The sequence below is a fragment of the Giraffa tippelskirchi genome, chromosome 7 (assembly GCF_054371585.1).
Source record: "Giraffa tippelskirchi isolate mGirTip1 chromosome 7, T2T-mGirTip1v1.2.pri, whole genome shotgun sequence".
In the NCBI taxonomy this organism is placed as follows: Eukaryota; Metazoa; Chordata; class Mammalia; order Artiodactyla; family Giraffidae; genus Giraffa; species Giraffa tippelskirchi.
In genome coordinates, this window is record NC_137281.1 from 148,355,564 (window position 1) to 148,367,468 (window position 11,905).

The window sequence follows — 11,905 nt, forward strand, 5'->3', positions numbered from 1 at the left end:
CACAATCCACAGAGCGTATTCAGACTTTGCCAGTTTTATATATACTCTGAGTGGATTTTTTTATATATATATATATATTTTTTAATTGGAAGATAATTGCTGTACAGTGTTGGGTTGATTCTGATTAGATTTCTTTTATAAAAGAATTACTTATTTTTGGCTGTGCTGGGTCCTCACTGCTGCACGGGCTTTCTCCAGTCTGACAGAAGAGGGCTGCCCTTTGTTGCAGCGCGGGCTTCTCATTGCGGTGGTTCTCTTGTTGAGGAGCACGGGCTCCAGGATGCGGTGTCAGTAGTTGTGGGAAGTGGGCTCAGAAGTTGCGGTTCCCCAGCTCTAGAGTACCGGCTCAGTTGTTAAGATGCACGGCCTAGTCGCTCTGGGCCACGTGGGATCTCCCCGGACCAGGGACTGAACCCATGTCTCTTGAATTGACAGGCAGATTCTTTACCACTGAGCCACCCAGGAAGCCCAGAGTTCTTTAAATGTACAAAATACCTGGGCTATAATGAAAACCAGTTATGTCAAAATATAGTTACCGAAAATATTTTAGAATTCAAATGTATGATACAATCTCTGTTAATACATTTAATAATAGGTCAATGCATTCTAAGTGGAAGCAAGCAAAAGTTGCATTTTATTGTTTTAAAGCCATCCATGTGAAAATTGATGTTACTTAGCTAAAAGAAGAATATTCAGTTGGAACAGAGGAGTGGATTTTTGACAAGGCAATACGCAGGTCTTGTTGGACATCCAGCCAGTTTCTCTTTTGGTTTTGTTTTGTTTTTAGGGTTACAAATGTTGAAAGTCCCAATTTTTCAAAGATGTGCTGTTGCCAATGCCATGCAAGATTTCATAGCTTGCTTTATAGGGCAAGAACCAGAATTCTCCAGGCTTTCTACAATTAAACTATAATTTTAATAAGCATAGTTTTTCCCAAGAGGAGTGAGTTCATCTTTGGCTAGGTCATTATTTTTAATACAGTTTGTAAATATATGAGAAAGAAAAGAATTGTGAGTTCATAACTCAATTTTGATGCCCTCAAGAAAGAATAGCTTTTGAAGGAGTTCTGAAATATGTGCAGGGGCTCACAGATTTTTCTTCTTGAGGGAGTTTCCAGAACTGTACAGATGAGGACACTGGAAAGCACCAGAGATGCTTGGGTCACCAGTGTGAGAGCAGGCGGTGTGACAGTCCATTCAGGTGGCTGAATGGCTCTTAATTAAAGTTGGCCAGCTAGCTACACATGTGCAGACAGGAAAATCTCAATCATGTGAATTTAACATGTCTAATTTAGTGGCTTAATAACTAGCATCATTTTGAAGCGATGATGAGCACAAATGGTATTGTGAGAGCTCAGCAATAAATACAACATGATATGAAAATACCTCACTTCAACTGGTGACAGACTCAGTCATGGCTGACAAGCCTGTGATTTGTTGCCCACGCTCTTAATGGAAGGAAGTGCTAAACTGCAGAAAGTGAAGATGCAATCTTTTCCCTATTCAAGATCACAGTCCCCCAAACGTCTACCTATGAACTCTCCAGAATCTGTGGATTCAGTCAAACAGCGCTTCTTTATTTTATTTTATTTTTTTTCTTTAACAGCCCTTCTGTAGATCAAGCCAGTACATGGTCTCCTAACCCATCCACACTTGCTGTACACCACTCCTATCCTTGCTCAAAAGGGCCCTTGTTTAAGTTACATTGGGCTGGAAATGCATGTATACAGTCGGCCTTCCATACCCACGGATTCCACACCTTCAGATTTGACCTACTACAGATCAAAATATTCAGGGGAAAAAATTCTAGGAAGTTTCCAAAAGCGAAACTTGAATGTGCCATGTGCAGGCAACTACTACCATAGCGTTTAGTTGTATGTACAGCTGATTACATTGTGTTAGGTATTACAGATAATCTAGAGACAGAGTACACAGGAGGATGGGCATAGGTTATCTGCAATATTATTGACATTTTCATATAAGGGACTTGAGCATCCCTGGATTTTGATATCTGCAGGGGCTCCTGGAACCAACCACCCGCAGATACCAAGGGATGACTGTATTTGAAAGCTCTTCTCCCCATCTCTACCTCCACCCCCTGCCCATCCCTTCAATTCTCTTCCTCTCTCTCCTCTTTGCTCCCAACATCTCTGCCCTCTCCCTCTTCTCCGGCTTCTGTGGCCATCTCCCACCCTCCTCCACACCCAGGTGTGTGTTCCTGCCAGACAATGGCGCCTTCTTTGTCAACTACGTCATCACGGCAGCCTTTATTGGCACAGGCATGGAGCTGATGCGCCTGGGGTCGCTCTTCTTGTACACCATCCGCCTCGTCTTCTCCAGGTCGGAGCCAGAGAGAGTGCACATCCGAATGGTGAGGACCAGGCCCTTGGAGCTTCCCTTGGGCGGGTGTTGGAGTGCGGAGTCCCTGTTAGGTGTCCCTGTTAGAAGCGTGGAGCGACCTGAGGTTGGGAGGCCTGGTGGGTGGAAGGGGTGAGGTGCTCCTCCAACACCAGCCTCGGAGGGGAGGCTGCCTTGCCGGTCGAGGAGCCACAGAAGCAGCCAAGCCAAGTGGACCCTGCCTTCTGCCCCAGAACCAGGCCATGGACTTCCAGTATGGGCGCGAGTACGCGTGGATGATGAATGTCTTCAGCGTGGTGATGGCATACAGCATCACCTGCCCCATCATTGCTCCTTTTGGTGAGTCGTCCCTGAGGCCCACCCGGGGGGAGCTGCACCCCCCGTTGCGACTGGGAGCCCCAGAGCATTTGGCTCCCTCCTGGCTCAGGAGCAGACCTGGCGCCAGCTGATCAGAAGGTCAGGGGGGCGGGTGTTGGATGGCTGTTTACAGAGGATGCTTGTGGAGGGAATGACCACTTACCAAAATGACAGAATAGATTCTGGGACTCAAGGGAAGCAGCCGGGCACCAGAGATCGGCCCCACGGGGCTCCCACAGCCTGTCCGTGGCCCCCGTGCCACTCTGGCCGACCTGTGTCTGGCATCTTGGGGCCAGGTGGGGGAGGTTCTTGGGATGGCCTCTGAGCTTGCCTCCGTCTGCCGGCCCCCAGGTCTGCTGTACCTGTGCATGAAGCACGTCACGGACCGCTATAACATGTACTACTCGTACGCGCCCACCAAACTCAACGAGCAGATCCACATGGCCGCCATCCACCAGGCCGTCTTCGCCCCGCTCCTGGGGCTGGTTTGGATGCTCTTCTTTTCTGTCCTACGCTTAGGTACGTGCCGCGCCCTCCCAGCCACCCTGCCTCTGCCTGTCCCCCACCGCTTTGTCACCCCTCACCGACGACTCTTGTCGGACCAGACCAAGCCTTGGGAGGAGCGAGGTGTTCCTCGTGGAGCACAGCCATGCTCAGCACCTTCTGTAGGCCCAGCGGGCTCATGTTAAGAGTCCTGGCTGACCTTGGAAGTTAAGGGTAGCACCAGTGTGGTCCAAACCATATACAGTTCAGTTTACAATTTTCAGGGAAAAAACAACAGCAACAAAAAACATCCTATTCCTTCATTCTAACTCAAGGCTGGCAGGAAATAAAATGTTATAGTATCTATCACCAGTCAGTTCAGTTCAGTCGCTCAGTCGTGTCCGACTCTTTGCAACCCCATGGACTGCAGCACGCCAGGCCTCCCTGTCCATCACCAACTCCCTGGAGTTTACTCAGACTTATGTCCATTGAGTCGGTGATGCCATCTAACCATCTCATCCTCTGTCATCCCCTTCTCCTCCTGCCCTCAATCTTTCCCAGCATCAGGGTCTTTTCCAGTGAGTCAGTTCTTCGTATTAGGTGGCCTAAGTATTGGAGTTTCAGCTTCAGCATCAGTCCTTCCAATGAATATTCAAGACTGATTTCCTTTAGTATTGACAGTGGGTTGCCATTTTTTTTTTTAATATTTTTTTATTTTTATTTATTTTATTTTATTTTTTTATTATTTTTTAAAATAAATTTGTTTATTTTAGTTGGGGGCTAATTACTTTACAATATTGTAGTAGTTTTTGCCATACATTGACATGAATCAGCCATGGGTTTACATGTGTTCCCCATCCTGAACCCCCCTCTCACATCCCTCCCCATCCCATCCCTCTGGGTCATCCCATTGCCCCAGCCTTGAGCATTTGTCTCATGCATCGAACATGGAATGGTGTTCTGTTTTTACTCGAGGGTATCTTGCCAGGGATCGAACCCTCGTCTCCTGTATCTCCTGCATTGGCAGGCAGATTCTTTACCCCAAGCCATCTGGGAAGCCCCTGGCAGACTTCATTTTTTAATAAGACTTTTCTTCTAGGTATAAAAGACTACATATTTATTATCAAAAATAGAAAAAAAATGGAAAGATTAGAGTGACTATAGAATGACTGATATCTCACCTGCAGCCTCCTGTCTTCTGCTCCCAGACCTCACTCTGTGCATATGTTTTAGAGGACAGGGCAAAGTAGGAGAGGGTTTACTGATTGACTTTACAAACCTGTGGATCCATTTTATTCTAGTCAGACTTATATCCTGAGTGTCTTCACTGAACATTATGTTCCGAGCAGTTCCTTGCATTATTAAAATACTGTTTGAGCACATGTCTTTTAATGGCTGCATTAATTTCTGCCAGTTTTAGTCAGTTCACCATTGTTGGGATGTTGAAGTTGTTTAACATTTTTTGCTTTTATAAAAACACAATGATAAACATCATTTTGCAATAACTTCTGACTGTAAAGACTGATTTTTAATATTCATGTAGTTAGAAAACTGCTGCCCTGAAAAAGTTACCAAACATCCCCAAAAGAAACATAAGGGACTTTTAAATTCTGAATTGCTTTTCCGTGCTATTAGCACATGTAATAGAGTATGCTTACTTCAAAAGGGCTTATGAGAGTCAGACAAAGACAAATATCATATGATATTGCTTATATGCAGAAAATGATGCAAAGGAACTTATCTACAAAACAGAGTCAGATTCACAGATTTGGAGAATGAACTTACATTTACAGGGGGGAAGAACGGGGAGGGACACAGTGGGAGCTCGGAATGGATATGAACACACTGCTATTTTTAAAACAGATAACCAACCTCGACCTACTGCATAGCACAGGGAACTCTGCTCAATATTCTGTAATAACTTATATGGGGAAAAGTATTTGAAAAAGAATAGATACCTGGATATGAATAACTGAATCCCTTTGCTGTACACCTGAAACTAACACCACATTGTTAATCAACTGTAGTAGTAGTCGTGTTAGTTGCTTAGTCGTGTCCGACTGATTGTGACCCCACAGACCGTAGCCCATCAGGCTCCTCTGTCCATGGGATTCTCCAGGCAAGTATATTGGAGTGGGTTGTCATTTCCTTCTCCAGAGGATCTTCTGATCCAGGGATCGAACCTGGGTCTCCTGCATTGTAGGCAGACTTTTTACCATTTAAACTACAGGGGAGTCCACTCCAATACAAAAAGTTAAAAGAATTTTTTTTTAAAGAGGGGGGAGGGCTTGCAAGGAAAGGTGTGGGTCAGTCACTGCATTTGGGGACAGGGACATAAATGAGTGACCTGAGGGAGTGACATAAATGACTCAGATACTTCCCAGGGACCGTGAATGGAAGGTAGCTGACATCTAGGGGGACATTTAATGGGCACCTAAGTGGCTATTTAAGTCAATGAATTTTTTTTTCATGGAATCTGCCAGATGCCAAATTCTAAACTGGTCAGGTAGCACAGAGGGATGATGTCCCTGCGTGGGGCTCGTTGATCATGTGTTTAAGGGGAGAGCTGGGCAGAGACGCCTGCACCCTGGACTCCAAACTCCTCTGCAGGTGCCGGGCCGGGGCCCCAGGCATCTGTCAACCAGGCCAGCATTTCTGCCAGCGCCCTGTGCTCAGCTCTGGTCCTCAGGCACCAAGCCCACGTCTCTCCTTCTCCTTGCAGGGTCTCAGCATGCCATCACCATCTTCTCCCTCTCCACCCTTATTGTTTCCATAATAATGGCCTGCGTTGCCACCTTCATGGGGAAGATGTCGAAAGCGACTAACTATGAGGTGAGTTGCCAGCCTGCCTTTCCTCCGCGAGTTCTCCCCAGGGCGCACACAGCTCGAGGACCCCCTCCTGGCTGGGGCAGCATCAGAGCGATGAGAGGCTCTTGCCTCTCCCTCTGATGGTGGGATGGGCAGACAGTGCTGGGTGTGCGTACTGTGGTCATCCTTGCACTGGCTCCAGAATCACGCCTCCCAGGGCGGAAGACAGTTGTCCTCTCCTCTTCCCCCCTCTGACGTCTCCTCCAAACCACAGGCTGCTGGCCCATCCCTCCTACGATGTGAGCCTGTCCAGCCACAGAGCTGCTGGGACCATTCCAAGGGATGGAGGGTTGAGAGAAAGGATGGAGTGAAGGAATAAAAGAGGGGGTGGTAAGGATGATACCCTGGGGAAGGGGGACAGTTATCTCACTTTGAAGAGTCTCAGGATACTGACCTTGTCTGGAGGGGAGGCCCAGTTCTCTGGGCCCCATAACTCCTTTGACTGTTTGCCAGCACTGTTGTTCAGTCGCTAAGTCGTGTCCAACTCTTTCCGACCCCGTGGACTGCAGTACGCTAGGCTTTCTCTCCTTCATATCTCCCGGAGCTTGCTCAAACTCCTGTTCATTGACTCAGTGATGCCATCCAACCATCTCATCCTCTGTTGCCCCCTTCTCCCCCTGCCCTCAGTCTTTCCCAGCATTAGGGTCTTGGGGTCCAGCCAGTTATTAGAGAAGGGAACTCATCCATGCCAGCAGAACTATGTGTTCTAAATCAGCACTTCCTAAAGTGGGGTGACTTTAGAAGCATACTGGAATGATTTCCAGTGGACCAAAACATTTTCTATTTTTCATGGTTACCCGTTCATTTTTCTAGTTAACCTTGCTTATGGCAGCTGACACAGGATTTCTGTTTATAATAGTGAATTGTTTCCTTTTTAAATGAATTTAAATAAGAAAGAAAGTTGATTTCAAGTACTAGCATCCTCCTGAGCCAGAGAAGGGAGCCTCTGAGAAGAGGGTCTTCTTGCTTCCAGTGGTCGCATCTCTTGGGCCCTGGCATAGGCGCTTATTCCCCCTTCTCCCTGGACCCTCCTCCATCCCCTGGCCTGAGTCGATGCTAGCGAAGGACCTGGGCAGACAGCATCTCTGGCTCTTCCCAACTCAACGATGTCATGGGATCTGGTTGCTCAAGTGTCCACTCTAGAGACAGAAGGTGACAGGGGACTCAGACCTTCATCTCATCACACAGAAAAAAGGGAAATTCTGGCAGGGAAGAGGGTATTGTTGCAGTCAGGGCTTCTGGAGTCAAAGCAGCAGGCTCACCTTTGAACCACAGCTTTCCACAGCTCCCATCGTGGTCCTTGGGGATGGAACCTTCCAGAAGGGTCTCCCCAGCCTCCCAGTCCTCACTCTGTTCCCCGAGAGTTCAGGCTGGCCAGCTAGGCTGCAGGTCTGGAAAAACAGAAGATGAGTTGAAGGGGAGCAGGAGGCCCCTTAAGCCTGAGGTTAGGGTCTGGGTTTCTCTGGATATGGGGAGGGCGGCGGGGTGGTGCATTCAGTGACCCTCCCTGTCTCTCCCACCGCCGCAGCCCGAGGAGGAGATGGAGACCGTGTTTGACCTGGAGCCTAGCAGCACCTCCTCCACACCAACTTCCCTTGTGAGTCAGTGCCTTCGCCCTGGGACAGGTCGGGGTGGGGGAGTGGGGTGCTTACAGGAATGGGCTTCTCCAGCAGCCTCGTGGGGGCACCAGCGGTTAGAGCCCACCCTGGGTATCGGGGAGGAGACAGGGTCCCCGGGACTCCCCCCTCTGACGCAGCAGGACTTGGCCCAGGTCAGATTGCTGCCGTGGCCCTGGCTGAAGAGCCTTCAGAAAGATAGAAGATCCTCAGAGAGGAAGAGAAAGGGCAGGGCGGACTCAGCCTCAACGAGCTCAGTCGTGTAGACGCAGGGGCCTGCTGGGGTCCTTCGGCCTCAGGACCGAAGGCTGCCGCCAAGGGCGCGGTGCCAGGCAGCGTGGCGCAGACAGAGCTGCCGCGAGCTTTTGGAGGTCTGCACGGAATGGTAAGACGAGTGAGCCCGTCAGCTTGAGAGGAGACGAGGCTGGACTCCGAGTGCAGGGGTCCAGCAGGCTGGGCGTTGGCTCCCACCCCCATGGCTCAGCCTGGAGATGGGCATGAGCGTGCGCCCGAAACCCGGCCACAAGGGTGGATGCCGGGCCGCCGAGGCATGCACTGAGCTGGATACCGGGTCGGCCCGTGCCCCGATGCCAGCGTGCCTTGGAGGAGCACTGAAGAAGGGCACCAGCCAGTCCTGGGCACTCAGGGAAGGCTTCCTGGAGGAGGGGACATCTAACCGGACTCCAGGCACGGGAGAGTAGGGGTTGCCGGATGGAAGAGGGTGTTGGGGAGAGCACTCGAGGAAGAGGGCCAGCCTGTACAAAGGCCCAGAAGAGAGAATCTGGGGCATCGGGGAACCGAAGACGGTTTCGGGCCGGGTGCAACTGCAGAGCGGGCAGCACTTGCAGAGTGGTTGGGAGAGGAGGCCCCTTAGTCGTGGCAGAGCTGGGCTAAAGTGCACAGACCAACAGTGGGAGGACGTGCCCATGCCAGGTGCACAGAACTACAGGCCTCGCTCTGAACCGAGGCCCACAGATATGGCCCAGTGAGCTCTGGGAGGTGGCAGGGGAGACGGAGTTTCAGTACCAGGAGATGACAAAGGTTTTAAAGCAGGAGTCTCTCTCCACGTAACATTTCTCCTGGGGCCCTTCTAAGATGACCCTTCCGGAATAGTGTCAGCAGTTGGTTATTGAAACCTTGCAAACTAGACGTTTCACTATTCTTGCTCTTGATCTTTACACTTAACCCACATAGTGGGGGGGTTTATCCTCATTTTACAGATGAGGAAACTGAGGCTCAAAGAGCTGACTTAATTTAGACCTTACGGTACTACTATGCAAGGAAACGGCAGAACGAAGTTTGAACCAGGTCTGCTAGACTCCAGAGTTTGAGCAATTTTTTTTTTTAAGAAATTACTGGAATTGATTTTTTTAATCTTTCATTATTATAACAGAGGTGTCTGAGCGTTGAAGGTAACTATGGGGAAAAAAACAAGCCAAAATAAGAAAATAAGAAAAGTCCACATTTCTACCACCTACAATGACCACTGACACCTCAATGTATATTCTTTCAGATACATATTTCTTCTAAAATGTCATAATACTGCACACTGTTTCAAAACCTGTGTTTTCAGTTAACAGTCTCTGTCTTCCTACATATATACGTTTTTACCTCTTCAAATACCTAGTTGATATTCGACTTGCCCTATGGTTCCAGAAATATATTTTACAGCTTGTCCAAACCAGAATCCAATCCAGGGTCTGTACTGGATTAATCTGGCCCCTGCCCGTGTCCCTTTTATTTCAGCACCATCTCTATTTTATGACTTGTTGGAGAAACCAAGCCCGTAGTCCTGCAGAAGGTCCCATCTTCTGGCTTTTTCTGGCTGTTTCTTCATGGTGTCTTACAGGAGGTTACAGTATCTCCTTCATTTCCTGGAAACTAGAAGTTAGATTCAAAGGCTGGAGTTGAAGATTCAAGTTCAACACCAGGGCCTAGAACATTACAGGGAGCACTATGTGTCACACCAGGAGATATATAATATCCCATTTATTGCCATTAATGATGCTAAAGTGACTCCCTTGTTCAGGGATGACTGCTGGCTTCTTCCATTTTTCAGTTACCATTTTTCCCAGAGGACCCAAAAGTCATCTGTGGGGTTGACTTTGGCCCTATGAAAATATCTAAATTCTACTGCATAAAAAAATGTTCCTCATCATCTATGGCTGTTTAGTCTCACTCTGATAAACTCCTACAGAAAAGGTTTCATTTTATCCAATAATTACCTGTTTTCAAAATAAGGAGTTGGTTTAAAAGTCCCTTCAAAGGATGACAGACAGCTCCATCCCTGTTACTACTTGTGTTTTTCTATTTGGCTGTTGTCCCAGGGATTCCTGAGCCCAGGTCTGGACTTTACAGGTCTCATGACCGAGACCTCAGACGGCAGCCTCGATTTCAAATCCTAACTCACAGGCCAGCCAGTGACGCAGCCCAGGGGCATTGGATGCACCTCTGAAGCTGCGGTAGAAAGCGCACTAGCTCAGGAATGGGGGCTCCCCCCCAAGACCCCAGTGTCAGGGAGCCTGTCGTCTCCCCCTGGGTTCAGCCGGACCTGGAACCGAGACGGAACGGCACGTGTGCTGAAGGAGCAGTGGACTGGGAGTTGGGAGACCGCTGACTAGTCCAGGGAGCACGCAGATGCCCGTGACGTGCTCGAGAGCGACCGGGAAAGCAGACTGGGCAGGATGGCCAGGACATGGGCTGCCAGGGAAGGATGAAGGAGCCACGGCTTAGAGGGCGGGGGCCCTGCGAGAGGTCGAGCGTCAGGGGGCTGAGGGGTGCCCAGATGTGACCTCGCCCCGGGTGTGACCTTGTCCTGTCTCCCCTCTCTGTCCTGAGCAGCTGTATGTGGCCACCGTGCTGCAAGAGCCGGAGATGAACCTGACCCCCGCCTCCTCCCCCGCCCGGCCCAGCTACGGCACCATGAGCAGACAGCCGGAAGAGGGAGAAGAGGAGAGCGGTGTGAGGGCCTTTTCGAGGGAGCTGGACTCGGCCCAGTTCCAGGAAGGGTTGGAACTGGGGGACCAGAGCCAATATCACTGACCGGGACCCAGGCCTCCACCTGGCGACTCTGGCCGGGAGTGGCAGCCAGGGCAAGGGCCTGGCAGAGAGAGGCAGCAGGGCGCCCTGGCCTGCCTCCCCCAACACATCCTGCAGACTTCGGGAAGGCTCCAGCGGAGCCCTGGCTGCATCTCTTGGCCACGTGGAGGCCCCAGCCTGCTGACCAGCCCGAACGGGAGATGCTGGGCAGTCTAGAAGGGCCCCCCAGGATGGGACGGAGGATACAGGCAAGCCCCGCCTCCTGGCAAACACCGGCTGGAGCCCTGAGCACAGAGACTGAAGGCTTGGAGGGAGAAGGTGTGCCTAAGGGAGGAGGCAGGAAGAAGACTCTCTGGGGTCTTCCCCCACCTTCCACCAGCTGCCCTGCCCGAGGAGCTTCTGCGGCTGCCCTGCCCCCCTCCTCCCAGCCCCGTCCCTCCCCTGCAGTCTTCGGAGGACCCGAGACACAGAGGACCGCCTCCTCCCAGCTTCCTCGCATGGAGAGCCTCAAGGAGAAAGTCCTGCGCCCCACTGGCAGGAAGGGATGGCTGAGACCATAGATGAGAAGGAGGCGACTGAGCCCCTTTCTGTCCCCCGCTCCTCATCAGGTATCCCCAGGAGCCGCAGGGTAGAGACTTCTTCTCTTGTCTATCCCTGCAAGAGTAGCGGGGCTCATTAAATGGGACCTGTGTGCATTCTGATGAAAGCAACCCGGGCTGGTTACTGTCAGGCGGGAGGGGCAGAGGCAGAATTCATGGAGTTGGTGGGGGCGGCAGGGAGGGGGGTGTCTTCTCCCAAAATGCCAAGTGATGAGAAACCAGATATGCCTCCCCCAAGCCCCAGGGCCTAATGAGAGGACCCCCAAGGTCAAGGATGTGGCCGCTGAGAGGTGCCCCTGCCTCATACCCATCTGAGTGCCTAAGCCCCCAGCCAAGGTGGGGGGGGTGCCGCAGCTTAGGGTGAGAAACCCACGCTCCAGACCACGCACTGGCCCTTCCCCAGCCTCCAAGCAGGACCCTTCGTCTCCTCTCCAGGCTTCCCTGCACTCTGGACTGAAGAGCGGTCCAGTGGCCTTTGGCGTGGTCCCAGCTCAGACACTGCAGATTCCCTGTGGGTGGTGGGGCGGGGGGCTGTGTCTCCCATGGACAGGCAGACCAGACTGCCCTCCCAAGGCGGCGACCACCC

General features: G+C 50.9%; 1 protein-coding gene across 10 annotated transcripts in view; it reads left to right on the forward strand.

Annotated features, from left to right (window-relative positions):
* Window positions 1–11,430, forward strand: part of TMEM63C (transmembrane protein 63C) — an 80,207-nt gene extending 68,777 nt beyond the window's left edge. For 7 of the 10 annotated variants that reach the window (XM_081510513.1, XM_081510506.1, XM_081510509.1 and 4 more), the window contains 6 exons: window positions 2,208–2,370; window positions 2,591–2,696; window positions 3,066–3,233; window positions 5,920–6,029; window positions 7,594–7,662; window positions 10,523–11,430. In XM_081510513.1, the coding sequence (XP_081366639.1) occupies window positions 2,208–2,370; window positions 2,591–2,696; window positions 3,066–3,233; window positions 5,920–6,029; window positions 7,594–7,662; window positions 10,523–10,723 (817 nt within the window). In that variant the 3' untranslated portion in view covers window positions 10,724–11,430. Of the gene's footprint in view, window positions 1–2,207; window positions 2,371–2,590; window positions 2,697–3,065; window positions 3,234–5,919; window positions 6,030–7,593; window positions 7,663–7,836; window positions 8,067–10,522 lie in introns of all 10 variants that reach the window. The other 3 variants (XR_014059599.1, XR_014059601.1, XR_014059600.1) reach the window with 1 other exon arrangement.
* Window positions 11,431–11,905: the final 475 nt, after the last annotated feature.